The sequence below is a fragment of the Choristoneura fumiferana genome, chromosome 9, assembly GCF_025370935.1.
Source record: "Choristoneura fumiferana chromosome 9, NRCan_CFum_1, whole genome shotgun sequence".
Classification (NCBI taxonomy): domain Eukaryota; kingdom Metazoa; phylum Arthropoda; class Insecta; order Lepidoptera; family Tortricidae; genus Choristoneura; species Choristoneura fumiferana.
In genome coordinates this window covers 4,621,851-4,639,649 of record NC_133480.1, presented here as the reverse complement: position 1 = coordinate 4,639,649, position 17,799 = coordinate 4,621,851, and the positions used below count along the sequence as shown (strand labels likewise).

At 37.4% G+C, this 17,799-nt stretch overlaps 2 protein-coding genes across 4 annotated transcripts; one reads left to right on the top strand and one right to left on the bottom strand.

Annotated features, from left to right (window-relative positions):
- The first annotated feature begins 232 nt into the window (after positions 1 to 232).
- LOC141431026 (bleomycin hydrolase) lies at positions 233 to 15,403 on the top strand. 3 transcript variants are annotated; one of them, XM_074091987.1, is made up of 13 exons: positions 233 to 322; positions 409 to 477; positions 2,675 to 2,832; positions 3,031 to 3,161; positions 4,774 to 4,888; positions 7,231 to 7,368; positions 7,819 to 7,939; positions 8,488 to 8,615; positions 9,179 to 9,306; positions 10,352 to 10,450; positions 11,760 to 11,880; positions 12,529 to 12,639; positions 13,124 to 15,403. In XM_074091987.1, coding segments are annotated over exons 1-13 (1,443 nt in total). In that variant the 5' UTR covers positions 233 to 321; the 3' UTR covers positions 13,247 to 15,403. The 3 variants fall into 3 exon arrangements, with proteins under 3 accessions (XP_073948088.1, XP_073948091.1, XP_073948090.1); XM_074091990.1 differs by lacking the exon at positions 233 to 322 and having other exon boundaries at positions 336 to 477; XM_074091989.1 differs by lacking the exons at positions 233 to 322; positions 409 to 477 and adding an exon at positions 911 to 1,094.
- Positions 15,404 to 15,457: 54 nt separating this feature from the next.
- On the bottom strand, positions 15,458 to 17,581 carry LOC141430783 (uncharacterized protein F58A4.6). Its single transcript, XM_074091640.1, has 3 exons — positions 17,030 to 17,581; positions 16,751 to 16,865; positions 15,458 to 16,587 (listed from the first exon to the last, which is right to left on the bottom strand). Exons 1-3 carry the CDS (start codon positions 17,374 to 17,376, stop codon positions 16,285 to 16,287), a joined length of 765 nt encoding a protein of 254 aa, XP_073947741.1. The 5' UTR covers positions 17,377 to 17,581; the 3' UTR covers positions 15,458 to 16,284.
- Between the last annotated feature and the right edge of the window lie 218 nt (positions 17,582 to 17,799).

Genomic DNA, 17,799 nt, shown 5'->3' with positions numbered 1-17,799 from the left:
AGTAGTGCTGCCATTAATATTAATTATGAAGCTTTTTCATAATATTTTGCTGTGTCAAACGTCCAACAATAAACCAAGAAAATCGTTTAACTACGATAAATGCAGAAAATATTGTATATTTTATATTAAAATCGTGATTTATACAACTGCGTAAGAAAACGCATATATAATATTTAGTGTTGCTATTCAGAAAAATATTTCCGAATAGTTATTCGAACGTGCTCCTAAATGTCAACAATGCAATGTAAACCAATGAACGAACAGATTATTAAGTAAGAGACAACAATACTGCTCGGAGGGCTTGTAAGACGTGTGAAAAAGAGTAAGTTGCTTTGCTTGCTGCAAAATTTGTGCAACCTCACTGACTGACTTTTGTTTGGAACTAAAACATTTTGTATTTTATTTCAGTGTTTGGCGGCGCTAGACGTTCTTTTGGTTTAATTCTAATTAGAAGAAAATCAACAGCGATGACGTCAAGTAAGACAATTAATTTTTATTTTATAACCTTGCTTGCTTTACCTACAGAGCGAGTCTTCGGTACAATGCAATTTTTTTAGTTACATTTGTTTATTTTTTGCAATAAGACCTTTTAGGGCTACTAGAGTTGAGTTATGATGCCTACGTCAGCAGTAATTGACCCATAACGATAACGGTTGGTTTGGTTGAAGGAAACTTGTTAGCCTTGCCTGCCTGCCTGTTAATATATAAGATTTAAATGTAGAATTATTTACATCATGACCATCTACAGATTATGTTTTGACATAAACAAAACGTATCCAACCTATATTGTCAAAAATACACATTATTTGGTTATATTCTGGTGACAGTATGAAATTCCAGAAAAAAAACAATCAATTTGTCTTGTCAAAGAAAACTCAAAATTTATGCTTTGAAGACTTCATAGTTAAATGTATAGAGCGATTCTTTCAGCTCATAGAAAATATTATATGAAATATAAATCATACAGTAAACAGATAAAACATACTAACTTTAAACCAGTCACAAGTGAGTCTGTTTTCTATGACAAAATATTGAATTAAAAATAAGTATGGACATGTTTTCTGGAGGAGATCAGGCAAAGCAGCGTGTTACTGGTTTGTATTTAAAAAAGGATCTCTAAAATTACAATTCACTTCTATAAAACATTTACCTAGTCATGTCACTTAAGATTCTCATTTCTTGTGCCATAGCCCTGTAGCTTTGTATACCTCGGAAGACCCTTGGTAAATGGGAATAGGTACTCAATTGTTCCTCTTGTGATATAATGGGACAGTTGAGGCAAGAATTTAGATTTTTTTCACTTCCAGCACATGAAGAGTATAGGCAGTTACTTTACACACTTTATCATGATGCCACTGCCAACTAAAACTTGTTCAAAACAAAACATATATGGTCAAGGAAACTGAATCATGTACAGTAGAGTTCATAAACTTGTGAGCAAAAATTTGAACAAAAATATCCAAGCATGACTATTGTTAATGGCGTAGAAGCATGTTCAGATATTTTTGTTAAAGTTTTGCTCATAAGCTTATGAACTCAACTTTACCAGGGTGGAAACTATGTGCTACTAATGTCATGTTGACATCTCATACTGCCAAAAATATCATAGCGAAATTGATTATGCAAAGATTCCACCCTGGTATGTGTTTCAGTTTTCTTGACTGTACATTTAATATATGCAACTAGACTACCAATGGTTTTGCAGTTGAATTGAAATTGTGAGATTTAAGTAAATTCCCATGGGAATTCCCAAATCTTACATCATGGATTTCATTAATGTTGTGTATTTAAAACAACCATCCAAAATTCCTTTTGACTCTAAACTTGACGCTTGAAATGTCAAGATTTTATCCTGATCTCACTGAAATATTGGGTTAAAAAATAGCCTATGTGTTATTCCAGATGTCCAGCTATCAACACACAAAATTGCATCCAAATCCATCCAGCCACATTGTTAGCTATTTTTCTAAGAAAATATCTCAAATTATAAATTAAAAACTTGATGTACAAATATTTCATCATTATTTAATTTAGTTTTGTTATCTATCATACAGGTAATATCTCTATGCAGCTATAACTTACAGCTGAAATAAACATATGTCAATGCATTGAATTAAATTATTTGCTTTGCACAGGTGTGACATTCAGAAGTATTTAATATGAGCTACATATATCGTCACTACTTTGAAAAAGCACATATCTCAAAATCGATAATTTTTCTGTGTGAACTTTATGAACATTATTTCTATTTCTTTCTTCTTTATGGACATATTGACATAGAGACATTAATTATTCTTTATTATGCTACATTACAAGTTGTATTCAAAGTAATCTGGAATGTTTCAGTAGGTGATTGGGCTGGTTTGAGAGTTTGACTCAGCAGTTCTTAACCTTTTTGGCTGGAGACCCAATGTATTGATAATTATAATTGAAACCTGTGACCTTAAACTATGTGTCTTAAATTATCTCCAAACCAATTTTATCTAAACCAATCAAGAGGTAACAGACGGACAGAGTTAGTTAATTGATAATGATGGCTATAAGAGCTTAGGTCCGTTGTATTTCATCTAACAGATATCCAGAAATATTACTCGTGTGTGTTAGCGTGATAAGTCCCGTTTGTGGTATTTTGACTATAACAGATATCTGTAATGAAATTTCATATTTTTTTCAGAACCTCTATCACTTGAAAGAACAACTGAACTGCGCAACAAATTCTTCTCAGACCCAAAGAATGAACTGGCACAGAATGTGTGCACACGCTTCGACCCTTTCGAGGTAGCCATAAGCAGGAAGAGAGCAGATAGCTCCCTGCATGTCTACAACATCAAGGTAAATAATGACTACTAAGCTTCTGCTTTCGACTTCGTCTGCCGAAATTTTTAGATAAATACATACAAACATATTTATATTCGTCAAGCACAGGCTAAACTCAATCCCCTTTAAGAGATCTCTACCAGTCAAACTTTGAGTGGTTAGAGTAGTGAAGTTGCCCTATTCATCGTTTTATTTGTAATGTTTGCTTTAAAGGTAGAATCAGAGGGCAAGCCCGTGACGAACCAGGAAAACTCGGGCCGGTGCTGGCTCTTCGCGGCGCTCAACGTGATGCGGCTGCCGTTCTGCAAGAAATACGGCATCGAAGAGTTCGAGTTCTCACAGAGGTATTATTGTCATCGCATCCCCCGTGGCCGTGACACCATAGTCACAGTATAACAAGTTTCCCTACAGTATTCCGACGGAGATGTCTGGACAGAGCAATCGTGCGGGGCGTGAGGGGTGAGACGTGGGTGGGAGGAGCCCCAGCTGCATACTTCGCCGTACTTAGTAGCTTGGGACAAGTCTCTAGGGCTATCGCATTTTTTTACATTTAAATTCACACTCATATTATAAATGCGAAAGTGTGTGTTTGTATGTTTGTCCGTCTTTCACGTCAAAACGGAGCGACGGTTCGACGTGATTTTTGGCATAGAGATAGTTTATGAGTCAGAGAGTGACATAGGCTACTTTTTATCCCGCAAAAATGCACAGTTCCCGCGAGAACAGCGCGCGATAACCGAATTCCACGCGGGTGAAGCCCGCCCGAAGTTATGGTGCATACGACATGTACTGTGAGTGCATGCAAATCTTCATCTCGCATAAATAAGGAACAATAATTTCATCTATTTATATAATTATATTTATTTTTTATGTAATTAAATTCAATAACAGGAACTTTAAGTCCGTTAAGTCTAGAAACCGAAAGTAAGTTTTTTATTTCAAAAGTAGTGTAATTTTGATACTTCTTACCCCTAGTAAGTATGCCACCCCTAATTCATTTTGTTTTATATAATTTCGCAATACCAATATGTACCGATTTGTAAAAGACATCTACCTTCCAAATTTTAAATTTGTGACAACCCTTCCTTACTTGCGTAAATACCTATACTGGCTGCGATATCGCTCAACTTCAAAGGCGTCGGCCTACTGTAGGGAAAACTTGTTATACTGTGCCATAGTAGCGAAATGCCAGATTGCCGGATACACCAGATTCATAGTTAATATCGCATTCCCATTTCCCATGATACCACAAAGGTGTTCGGTCCCCCACGCTATACAAGGTGCTAAATTAAACCATACTAATACTTAGGCGCTGTTTCACCATCCATTGATTAGTGTTAACTGGCGGTTAGGTGTGATGCCGTCTCTATTTGTTTTGTTCGAATAGACGGAGACGGCATCACATTTAACCGTCAGTTAACGCTAATCAATGGATGGTAAAACAGCCCCTTATAATATAAAACTATACGAGTAGGTATGTTACTTTTTAAGTTAACCCTTTTCCCGGCCCCACGAATTTAGATAAACTAGCACGAAATGAATAACAGTTTTATATTGTTTACCTACGAGGAATTAATTTAAAAACGATTAATATTTTTAACAACTTCAATTGATTTAGTACCTTATTGTAAATTTACCAAGGTTGAAAATTTATGTACTTACATTCATATTCCATCTTTCCTCGCACGACGAAGATCTGGAATCAGCTTACAGCGGCAACATTCCCGGAGCGTTACAACTTAGGGATCTTTAAAAAACGAGCCTACCAATTCCTTAAAGGGTCGGCAACGCACCTGTGATTCCCCTCGTGTTGCGGGTGTCCATGGGCGACGGTGATCGCTTTCCATCAGGTGACCCGTCTGCTCGTTTGCCCCCTCGTTTTATATAAAAAAAAATGTGATCGCTTTGCACTACGCCTCGAAAAAGGTCAATTTATCGTGGTTTCTTTTTTTGCAGCTACCTGTTCTTCTGGGATAAGATCGAGCGCTCTCACTATTGGCTGAACACTATCGTGGCAACAGCGAAACAAGGCGAGCAGCTGGACGGACGACTAGTCAACTTCCTGTTGAGGGTAAGATTTTTTTTATTCAAACTACCCACGGTGCCAGTGTAGCTATTTTCTGAGTCGATCAACTCTTCTCTTCTTTGTCACTTGTTGCTGGTAAGTTCATAGGATTAAAATTTGCCAAACATGCATTTTTGTGGTAGTTTTAAAGCCCCTTCTACGGGGAGTCTCTGAACTAGGGCTTTAAATCCAGGGTTCGAGTCTAGTCGCATAACAGAGCTACTTTTGTTCTATTACTTTTTAAAGTAAAAGTGTAAATTTCATTCTTTCGTACAAATTAAATGTAATTTTTCAGTGTGTGCGATACAATACTAAATTGAAGGCACATTGATAAATTATATCTTAGAGATGTCAAAGCACCTTTAAGATTAAACTGAAACAATTCGAAAAATTCACAGAAAGTTCCAAAATATCTGGTTGAATTTTAGAACAAGAGAATTTCGAATTATTTTATTTTAATTTTAAAGGTGCGAAATGTCAAAAATTATTTCAATCCCCCGTACTAAGAGAGCGATAACACCGCCATGTCCGATACACTGATTTAACAATTAAACTTTGAGGACCAATAAACGATCAAAATTTAAGTTTTTTGAAAATGTTACAAAACAAAAGTAGCTTAGTTTTGTGAGTAGAGTCGAACCTTGAATTTAAAGTCCCATCTTCAAAGACACCCTGTATAATTGGTCATCTAATAAGCATGTTAGTATAATGTGACACAACATTTCTTCTACTAAACTGTACTACTTTGGTCCCCTCGCGGATGGGACAGAATAACAAAAAGAAATAGTTGATTCGCCCCTCTAACATATTTTGTGTGCTGCCAACCAAGTTATATCAGACAATAACTTTTTGTTCCTTTTCGCGTTAAATTTACATCTTTCACTCAGAGAGAAGGACAATAGAATAGATTGGATGACGTCGATCGACAGTGTCTACTACACCAATCGATCGATTGGTGTGGTAACACCCAAAGTGACACGTCTGTACGCGAAAGGCTCCCTTAGCCGACGAAATGACATTTGGTATGATAGTTCGTGATCGTGATCCTGAGAAGGACATAGGTAGTTTTATCCTGGAAAATTGCATAGTTCCCGCCTTAGCCTCTTCATTTTCACGCTATTTTCCTCGGGCAACAGCTGGTAATAAAATAACTCTAAAGCAGTCATGTTTACCAGCTCCGATACTGTTATTATAGTTCTCATAACTCTTATCAATGTTATCTGATACTTGAACAATGAGCACATTGCAATATAAATACTGTGCTGCATTATTTGTTTGATTGTGTGTATGGTTTGTAAATATGCTTGTGCATATCAAAAACCGCTGATTATCACTGAAAAATGATGACCACAAAATAATTAAATAAATTGAATAGGTAACCGCCGACGGTGTATTGAGGTCGTTTATATTTACAAGCTTTTATTTAATTAATAATAGTAGATTGTTGCACCAAGCAGAAAGTTATTTATTATTGCACCGAGTGCCGATTTGGAGCCCGAGCGTTAGCGAGGGCTTTAAAAAGCACGAGGGCAATATAAATTACTTAATGCGAGGTGCATAATCTGCTTTTCTTTCAACTATTACAGGAATAGTAGACGAGAAAAAACTCATGCTAAATAATGAATAGGAAAGAAATAGCACTAGCACTCGATGATTCCATTTTTGTAAGTTTACATTCGCACTCTCAAAAAATGTCCACGGAAAATTCGCAAGGTTCCCGCCAGTTTTTTTTTATTTTTATTTCTCACTTTTTTTGGCAGACTGATATTTTTACCCGCGATATGTCAAATTTCGGATGGTCGCCAGGTTGGCCAACCAAACACACAAAGTTTATATTTTAAATACGCGGCTACTTATTTTTTTTGATAGGATTGATAGCAACATTTTTTTGTACGCAATCTATCAAATTTCATAAGACGTCAGGTTGGCCAACCTAACACTAGGTTTTTTTACACTATCAGACTAATGTTATAGCAAAAATACTTGTGTTACCTCTTTGGTGGTGCAATTAAAAAAAATGAAAAACAATGCAATAAAGGATTTTCATACATTTTTTCTGCTCTAGAGCAGAAAAGTCCCGCTTTGTGCTGGGTATTTAGTGTGGTTATGATGAAATTAAAGCATAGTTGGAAGAAAAATTAATTACACGGGTCACACGCGTATTTATTGTTGCGGTACGCCAATCGGTGACCGCTTCTCAATATGAGTTGAGGGAAAACAGCCTGTGTTACAGCTATCTAGATGCCAAATTTTATTCAAATCCACGCACACACGCACGCACGCAAGCAAGCACACACACATACACATTATACACACTGAGAAAGTTTTTTATTATTTCTTGTTCCCAGGATCCCATAAACGACGGCGGGCAATGGGACATGATCGTCAATCTGGTCAACAAGTATGGTGTTATACCGAAGAAATGCTTCCCCGAATCTTTCAGTTCACGGAAGAGTCTGCATATGAACGCTCTCATCAAAACCAAGGTAAACGACTATGTGGTGTTAATTGCAGTACAGTAAAGTGGGCTGATTTTTTTTTCTTGGCGAACCCTATAGGTTGGGGTATCGTTGGATAGGTCTTTTAAAACCATTGGGGGGTGCGTTAACGATTTTTCGATTCAGTGATCTGTTTGCGAAATATTCAACTTTAAAGTGCAAATTTTCATTAAAGTCGACACAAGTCGGTACAAGGAAAATTATGACGGCTAAGATTGCTTGATAATTAGTAGTAGTTTAAGAGTAAATAGCAGCCTAAGGTATAAAAGGTAATAAATATATAAACTGAAGATTCCGTACACAATATGATTTTTTGTAATGGCTACGGAACCCTATCTTGGTCGTGTCCGACACGCTCTTAGCCAGTTTTTTTTAGTTTAAGGTGGCAAGCTATTGAAAGGTGGCCAGTAACTGTCGATTTTTACCCTTTGTTCTCAGCTTCGCGAATTCGCCAAAGAGCTGCGTGATTTGGTTGCGAAGAATGCGTCCGACGCTGACATCCAAGCGACCATTGACAAACAGATCGCTGTTATCTACCACATCGTCGCCACTTGCCTAGGTACGTATGTGCTTCTCCTTCTATCATCTAACTTATTCTGTTTGATAGAAAGAGAGATTGTGTGACAGTAAAGCCCAGGAGGTGGAATAGTGTGTTTATATTAGAAAATGGTATGCACTCTCTGAATCTTACCATCTGGTGAAATATCAAAAATTACGTAATTCTTATTATTAAGCCGTGGTGGCCTAGTGGTTTGACCTATGCACTCTCAGGCAGAGGATCGTGGGTTCAAATCTCTGAGTTTTTCGAAATTCATGTGCGAAATTACATTTGAAATTTACCACGAGCTTAACGGTGAAGAAAAACATCATGAGGAATCCTGCACAAACCTGCGAAGCAATCCAATATGTGTGTGTGAAGTTCCCAATCCGCATTGGGCCCGCGTGGAAATTACGGCCTGAACCCTCTCATTCTGAGAGAAGGCCTGTGCCCAGCAGTGGGACGTATTGGGATGATGACGTCATTTTTATTAAAAACGACAATTTACCTGGTGTATTAACGTTACGTTACGTTAACGTTAAAATATCTAACCTCTGTTCTTTACATAGGTACGCCTCCGGAAAAGTTCACCTTCGAATATTACAACAAGGATAAAGTGTACAACTCGCTCGGTTCCCTGACCCCCAAGGAGTTCTACGACAACCACGTGAGACCCCTCTTCAATGTTGACGACAAGGTGAGAAGAGAAAACACATAGAAGAAGAAAGAAAGAAGACATTTATTTACATTCACAAATACACGCAAATACCACAAAATTTAAAAATAAGAAAACAACAAAAATAAAAGAAAACAAAAAACAAACATTTAAATACATACACAATTTTGTGTGCCGCAAAAGTGAAACGGCCGCTTGGTCATGTTTTTTTTTTACTTACACATATTTTTTGATTACTTACTATTTTTATAACAACCCAAGTGATCCAACAACAGTAGATATTTTTCTAAACTAAATTTAGTTAAATTATTATCTTTCTGTGTCTAAAAGAGGAGGGTTGATTTTGTTATTTGATTGGTTTTAATTTACAATATATGAGTTTCAATGTTTTAATTTAATTGCAATAAAATAAATAAAATTTTAACCATGTGACACCTTCCATGGCTATAAAACTGGATCCGCCCTTGGCCAGAACTACGATTGCCGGACTCGTATAGTAGAAGCCCTCGCCTGCGCTCGGCCTTCAAACTGCGGCGTACTCGTTTGACAAACAAGAAACTATGTTTACAAACGCGTCATTTCAGGTGTGTCTAGTCAGTGACCCCCGCGAAAGCAACCCCTTCGGGCAGCTGTTCACTCTGCAATGCCTCGGCAACGTCGTTGGAGGACGACAGACCGCGTACAATAACCAGCCAATCGAGACGCTCATGCAGTATGTAACTGTGAACAATTATACTATTTACACAAGAAGCCGTGGTGGTCTAGTGGTTTGACCTATGGCCTCTCAAGCAGAGGATTGTGGGTTCAAACCCCGGCTCGCACCTCGAGTTTTTCGAAATTCATGTGCGGAATTACATTTGAAATTTACCACGAGCTGAGGAAACCTGCACAAACCTGCGAAGCAATTCAACGGTGTTTGTGAAGTTCCCAATCCGCACTGGGCCCGCGTGGGAACTACTGCCCAAGCCCTCTCATTCTGAGAGGAGGCCTGTGCCCTGCAGCGGGACATATATAGGCTGGGATGATGATGATGAATCTTCATCCAGCTATCTACATACCAAATTTCATGACTCCAAGCCCAGCGTAATCTGGCGCGCGGCAATGAATGGGTAAAGAGCTTTACAGACTGCAATGCAGGATAATGAATAGATTTCTTTTCCCTGAATGGCAACACTGGCATAGATAATAGATACATGATGGAATAAGGTTGAAAATTTAACATACATGATGTGTGCATCTAACCTTTTTCGTAAGTAACTGGTTGTCGATTTCGGAACAAAACCAGGATAATAAGACTGTACACTTTCTGTCACATGTCATAAGACGAGGGTATAGTAAGAGGTGGTGAATACGATGGCGAACGTCTGATCACTCATGTGACTTTACGGCCACAGGCTGTCTTATCGTATTTATTTATTTATTTTAAATGATATTAAATCATCATAAACTAAACAATGTCAAATTATTATTTGGACGACCGGACAGCCCAGCGGTTAGAGAACCTGACTACGGAGCTTGAGGTCCCGGGTTCGATTCCCGGTCGGGGCAGATATTTGTATGAAAAATACGAATGTTTGTTCTCGAGTCTTGTGTGTTTAATATGTATAAGTCTGTATCTATCTATTTAAGTATGTTCATCCGTTGCTTAGTACCCATAACACAAGCTTTGCTTAGTTTGGGACTAGGTCAATTGGTGTGAAGTGTCCCGTGATATTTACTATTATTATTATTATTATTTATACCAAACCCTGTTTCAGAGTGGTGAAGGACAGCATAGCCGGCGGTGAAGCGGTCTGGTTCGGCTGCGAAGTCAGCAAGAGGTTCGAGCGGAAAAACGGGCTCGAAGATTTGGACGCGTATGTAACTATTACTTCGCTTTACTTCTAAATCTATTCACAATACAGGGGGAGCGGGGAACAGTACAGCTAGTCGTCACTACTTTAAAAAAAACTCGTAGCTCAAAATAGATAATTTTTCTGAGTGAACTTTATAGACATTACATTAAGGTTCAATTTTGTTGACATATTGATTTTAGATACGAGATTTTTTCAAAGTAGTGACGTAGTGCTTTCGCCCCGGCCGAGTTCGATGTTTTTATATCGCTTATTATAATTATGCTTGAACGTTGTTTAAAGGGATCCATACATGGTAAGATTCTCAATTTTCGAATAGGTAAAAGCGACTCGATTGCGAGCGATGAATGTGTTTTCTTTAATTTGTACTGATAATTCAAGTTAAGGAAGAGCGACCGGCCGCCCCTCGAAGCATGCTATATTTATGACATTAGGTATGGAGCCTCGGGGCCCCAAGTTACGTGAACGAGAATTCTTTCCGGTCTACTCAAAAAAGATTAAGAACTGCTTTTGTTCTCGAGCACCGTATATATTCCCTTACTTACTGCTCAAGGTATACCTAACAAGAAAATGAATTTTATGTGAACTCTTTTTTCGAGCTAAAATCCGTATATATTCCCTTATTTACTTACTGCTCTCATATTTATGATAAATTGCATGTTCTGATCTTATCACAAGATACAAGTAAAGGAAGAGCGGAAATTTCCAATACAAACATTCTACATGCTCAATGGAAAGTTCCAACCTTGTTTCTAGTAACTGAAATGTAAAATCCAAATAAACTTTTTTGAATTTGTATATTTTTACCTCTTCACCGCCAGTCATCCGGTCGTGACAGCCAAAGGAATGCCCAACAAGACCAATATTCAACTCGAAATTAATCTTTCTGCAATGGAATTAAAAATCAAGTTGATTTGTCGCTTGTTTTTCTGTGGCTTAAAGAGCACGTCACATCGTTTGTTTTATGGGTTGAAGAGGTTAAACTTTTCTAGTGTAACGAATTTATTGAAGTACTAGCTTTTTCTCGCGGAATTCGGTTATCGCGCGCCGTTTCCTCGGCAACTCTGCATTTTTCCGGGATAAAAGTAGCCTATGTCACTCTCTGGCCCATAAATTATCTCTATGCCAAATATCACGTTGATCCGTCGCTCCGTTTCGACGCGAAAGACGGACAAACAACAAACACACTTTCGCATTTATAATATTAGTATGGATGATGCTGCTTCGAAATATTTGAGTGCGTCGCCGTCTACGATATAGCTGATGGTGACTGTAAGACTGAATACTGACTATATCGCGTATTCTCTTGCAGTCACGACTACCGCTTGGTGTTCAACACCGAAGTCCAGATCGGTCTGCAGAAGGCCGACCGTTTGTTGTACGGGGACTCGTGCATGACGCACGCTATGGTGTTCACTGCCGTCGGCACTGACGTGAGTATCAGTTGTATCGTTAATACAGAATATTCATATACACCGGGTGTTTATTGATTTCCGTTAACTTCGGCAGACGACTTAGTTCATTTACAGAAACTACAATAAACATTTTTTTTTGTTTTTTTTTTTCATACATATAACTTCACAGTTATTCATTATTTAAAGTCAATTTACACCTTGACGAGTCACATTGGCGTGACACATACATAAGAGAGACAATATAACATAAAAAACAACTTTTTTACCTTTTTAACTTTCTTTTGGCGTGTTTTGGCAAATATGTTTTAATTAAAAACGCTTTATAGTTATGGACATTAAAAATGGAATAAGAAGAACCTTTTTACTGTTTTACTATGCATAATTAGGTATCTTAATTCTTAATTGTCTTTTAAGCAGTAACAGTTGGGCCACTAGAGTGCTGGAGAAATTAACTACGTTTGAACTGTTGAATATTCTCTTAAAGTTAACGGAAATCAAAAATAACACGTTTTATAAAAGGCTAGCAACCTGCTCCGGCTTTGTACGGGTGCGATTTGAAAAAAAAAAAGAGTAGTGAAACTCTTTGGTCGGGGGAGACTTGTGTAGCAATGGACGTCCTCGGCTGATTTGATGATGATGATGAAGAGGAATGTTTATTCTTTACAGGAGAAAGGCAACCCAACTAAGTTCCGTGTAGAAAACTCGTACAGTGATAAAGAATACGACAAAGGGTACTTGCTGCTTACAGAGCCGTGGTTTAGAGAATTCGTGTTTGAGGTAAGACTGTTGTTGAATATGTTTTTAAACATGCTCACACGCACAACATTGTAAACTGACAGAGGCATGTCATGGCTAGTTTGATGTCGTATGGCCATAGTGTAAGAATATTTTAACCTTAAAAAATTACCCCCTCCCCCCTTTATTGTTACGTACAACTAGAATGTTAATATCGCTCGGGACTCGTCGGTTTTATTCGTTTTCCGGAAGATTCAAATGAGAGAAAAAGAAAATCGATGTTTTATTTCGAGTTTCAAACGAAATTAGCAGACTAGTTGAAGTGTAATGATAATTTTATCTGACACAATTGCGAAGAAAAAGTTGCAAAATATAATTTTCCCATAGGTACATTTATGATCTTATGTCAAATTAATATGAACCCCCTCCCTCAACCACCCTCATATTAACAAAATAACGGGTTTTTCACCTCCCCCCCTCACCCTTCATCGTCTTACATAAGAACTAATATATTTTTACTTTGCAGGTTGTGGTAGACAAGAAATACGTGCCAGAACAAGTCCTCGGAGTATTCAAGCAGGAACCCAAAATGCTTCCCGCGTGGGACCCTATGGGCACCCTGGCTTGCCCACTCTGCTCTAAGGAGTAGGATGAGCTCAGTTGGAACTTTGTGGTTCTAAAGACCGAGTAGTTGTAAATAGTGAGTGTGTCAGGCCAGAGTTATAAAACATCGCAATGACAATTTGGAAATAGCTTGCTGAGGCATGTTAGAGCATTGCAAGTTATGTATCGCTAAAAGAGCCAGCGCCGCCGAAATACTGAGTGGTATGGGTAGCTTTGAAACTAAAGCATAGAGATCTGTTCTAAGAAACCATGTGTTAAGTTTCTATAAAAAAAAATTGGTTCAGAGATCGAAGCAGAGGCCTTCTTGTCGAACGCATTCGGAATCACAATCGTTTTCACTACTTCTTTCTGTCACACGGCATTAGACGAGGGTAGAAAGAGATGGTGAATGCGGTCACGAGAGCCAGAGCATAAACTACTACGGGCTACGTATTATGCCCGGTCGTATTCCCCGGTGGTTTTCTTCAATAGAACTGAGTTTCAGAGTAACCCATAATGACCAATCCGCTATACAGTACTACCAAAAATATAAGTTACGTCGACAATCTTCGTCCGCACAGACGGGTGTTAACCAGTGGCGAATTAGGTCGAACGGAAGCACCAATCAATAAAGACCAATAAGTTTTATCTAAGCCACAATAGAGCTCTCGCCTGGCGCGTTACTCATAAAGTAGAATATACAATGACATGGTGTTTTTTTATGGCTTTCACCCTTGCTGTTTTAGCATGATGTATTTTGCCAATGTCGATGTAGAGAGACAGGTGATCGCTCATGTACAAATAGCCGACGCCGCCGAATAAAATGGCGGTCGCCGTGGCGCGCAAATTTGACCAAAGGCTGCTGAACATTTTACTCTCACATACTTAAGTGCCTTATAATCGGCTAAAACGTTTGCGCCTTCGAACAAAATGCTTGCTGCGCACTGCGCAGGTACATAACTGTAACTTATATTTCTGGTACTACTGCTAGGAGTTGTATCAGACTGCTGTACTACTGCGAGGTACATTTACGAATATTATATCAATATAAACTGTCAACTGCCGAAGAAATAGGAATTCATTGCGTCAACGATGCACGTCAACTGAGTGTCGAAGCAATGGTACAGCTCTGGTCACATCATTTTCCAATAATCAGAGGTTTTCTGGCAAACAAAATCTCGCTGAAACACACCATTGAAGACAGGTCTTTTTGACAAAGACTGTTCTTAAACGGCTCATCTATACCTAAAAATGAGTATAGTGGCTCAACTGTGAGACGTCGCATAGCCAGAACCGCTGAAGCTAGACTTAAAATGGCAGACTTCCTTGAGAATCGTTGAGGCAGAAGCGATTTTACGAAATTTCCACGGGGTAAATAGGTCAACCTTTATTTATTTTTCCATGAGGGCAAAGCTTCAAACGTAAACTAGTTATGATAATCCAATCTTGGGATTGAGGATTATTGATATTGTCACAATTGGATGTGACAATAACAAACGAGCCACACGATACTAAACGCCATCTAGCGATATTCCACCTGTCAAAAACACCCTCATTATTATGTCTGAGGGCAACACAAAAGTCGGATTCGATTTGTAGCATTCGAACATGGCGGATGTAGACGATATCTAATTTGAAGTTGGCTAATGGCTAGTTGAAGTATCATTTTGATAGTGTTTTATGCGGCGATTAACCTTAACAGTGAACAGTGATCACAAAATTCTATATTGCTCTCGTGTCCGACATTTTTTAATGCGCAAGTTGTCTCCGCATGGTTTCTGGAATTTTGCTATCAAGTTGCAAAAACTACAATCACCGTGCAACGTGAAGAAGAAGAATATATGTATCTTTAATTTAACTGACATTGGCCCAAGCCTTAAGGCCGCCATTGAGGGGAATAATAATATAACACAAAAGTCTGAATAATAACTTAGCAAAGTTGCCATATACAGTCTTATTTCGTAACTGAATTGAGTTCAAATGAAAATGGTGTGGTGTGGTTTACATGCTAAGATTAAATATTTTATTCAGTTAATTTTTATTTTGTATTTTTTAACGACGTCTGCAACGTTTCGCAGATTTTTGTTGTGAATTGTTTTCTTTTAAGAGTTTTCAGACTGGAATATTGATTGACAATAGATTTGACAAGTTTTACGGTTAGCAAAGCTTGCTTAAATTGTTATTAAACGTTTTTTAACTCGAATTGTGTTTCATTTATTTCAACAGACATAAAAATATTGCAAATAAGAGTAAAATATTTTTTTATAAACCATTTATTTACAGCACCAATTAACATAACCGTTAAATACTGAACTGATAGTGTCTCAATATCAGTTATCTTTCAACCAACTTAAACATATTATTACTGCTTGTGTGACTAGTTTTTATTTGTTCAAAATTCGTTAAATATTTCACATTTTGATAATAATCTATTTTAATACAAATAGGCAGAGCAACAAATCTTAATTTATGAACATAAGTATTTTTCTTTATTCTTCATATTGTCATTGCAGCCAAATGGGCTAGTTACAAGGCAGGCCCATGGGTCATTGATTTAGGGGCTGTATTACGCTCAGACCAAACAAAAGTAAAGGCTGAATTTTGCGATCAACAAAGTGAAGCTGTTATGCCTTTCCATATGCATAATTGCATAGTTGCCTGCACACAAGTGATGTGTTGCTTTATGTGGGCCTCAGTTGTTTGCAAAAGTCCAAAAAGTTCCATTAACCACATATATTAACTTTGGTCCAATGTAACTGCTAAAAATAAATTCAAACTAGTTCCGCTGGAACTGTTATAGAACTAGTAGGAACAGAGACGACCAAGTTAATTTAATGTTTTAACTTTTTACACAATTTGTGAAGTTTCTCTTTGACAACCAGCAGGGCACACTGTCGGTGTAAATACAAAGTAGGCATAGCTAAATTCTTAAGACTAGACCCGCATAAGTACTGTTCTTGAATGGTTAATTTATTTTCTTATTAAAGGGATACACTCAGCAAGACAGCATATCACTTGAGTACATTCACAGTATTTCGTATTGCTTTAGTTAAGTTCTTTCAAAACAGTTTAGTCATTCAAAAGTTACACTATTTTACCATTATAACCTTTGCTATCAATTTTCGTTACCGAACCAGCATTATTTCTAATTGCTCTCAAATATTTCAATTTAGCCCAAACTCCTTGGCACATACGCACAAGTCTTTTATCGTGAGTCAGTCTACCAAACGCATGGATATTTCTGACTATGTGTCGTGACAGTTTGAGGTTGCCTTTCTGGGCATAGGAAAGAGCCGAATATAACCTGCTTCTCGCTCCGAGGCTGTCATCTCCTAGCATTTGGGAAAGCTTGTACTGACGTAATGATATCCTGCCAGCTTCTTCGGCCTGCAAAATTACCAATATAATAATATGATTAATATGAGATTGCTAAAAAAATAGCTTGCAAATAGGTAACATTGGTTTGGCAAATCAACAAGGAACATTCAAAAATACACTTTTATATTGGTTCAGAGGGCTCACTGGGAAAGGCTAAAAAATAAAATCTTACACAATCTTGAAAGTAGTCTCCTAGTGCTGAGTAAGCACCTCCAAGTGTCGAGAGCCATGAAAATGCATTTTCTATTTCAACCCTGCTCCACACCAGCTTTAGTATTCTTTCATTCCTTAAAAATAAATAATATTAATGTTAATTTCATTTGTTTTATGTACAATAGTTATGCAATACAATAAAAAACAAATTATTGATGTATGTTAAATTTGATACATATTATTTTTGTGACTTATATTTCAAACATAATTTATGTTTCAGCAAATATATGCAACTTACCATGCATAATCAATTATTTCCACATCAGGTGGTTCTAGAATCAACTTTAGGAACACAGTTTCATTTTCAGGATTTCCACAACGTTCATTCAAATATGTAACCACGTTAGTCCTGTAGACTTCGGAATTTAAGCATTCTTTAACGAAAGGCTGCAAAAATAAAGCATTTGCAACCAGTTTTAGCGCTTTATATTTTGTGCTATCACCTATTGAGTATTCCTGTGGTTGTCCAGATTTCACACCAAGGGATTTATAGTGCTCTTTATCAGGGAGTACGCATACATCCTCAGAAATGTAACAAACTGTAAAAGGACTGCGGAACAAGTGAACTTTAGTTACGACTTGCATTTTATTCAGGTTATACTAGGTATTAGTAGTCACTTAAATTTCAACATATATACTGGAATACTAGAGTACAAATATTATTTTACTTGGATCGGTTATATTAGCAGTAATTATGCAGAAATTAGATAGTAAATTCAAGGAAAAATTATTATAGACCCGCGCGTGACTGTCAAAAATGACAGTCAATAAAAAAAGAAAAATAAGTGAGATCGGATAAACGCTACACAGTACGAACTTTTAGCGCCTAAACGATAAATTTTTCAAGTTTAGTGTCTATAAACAATACACAAGTTTTAGTTATGAAAGTGGAGAACCTTGCAGAAAATCAGTGAAAACCGAAGGCATCCATTAAATTTTATTGAGAGATGTTCAAATTTCGGTTAATTTCCTCATTTTATTATACCTCTTGCACGTGAATAGATGCTT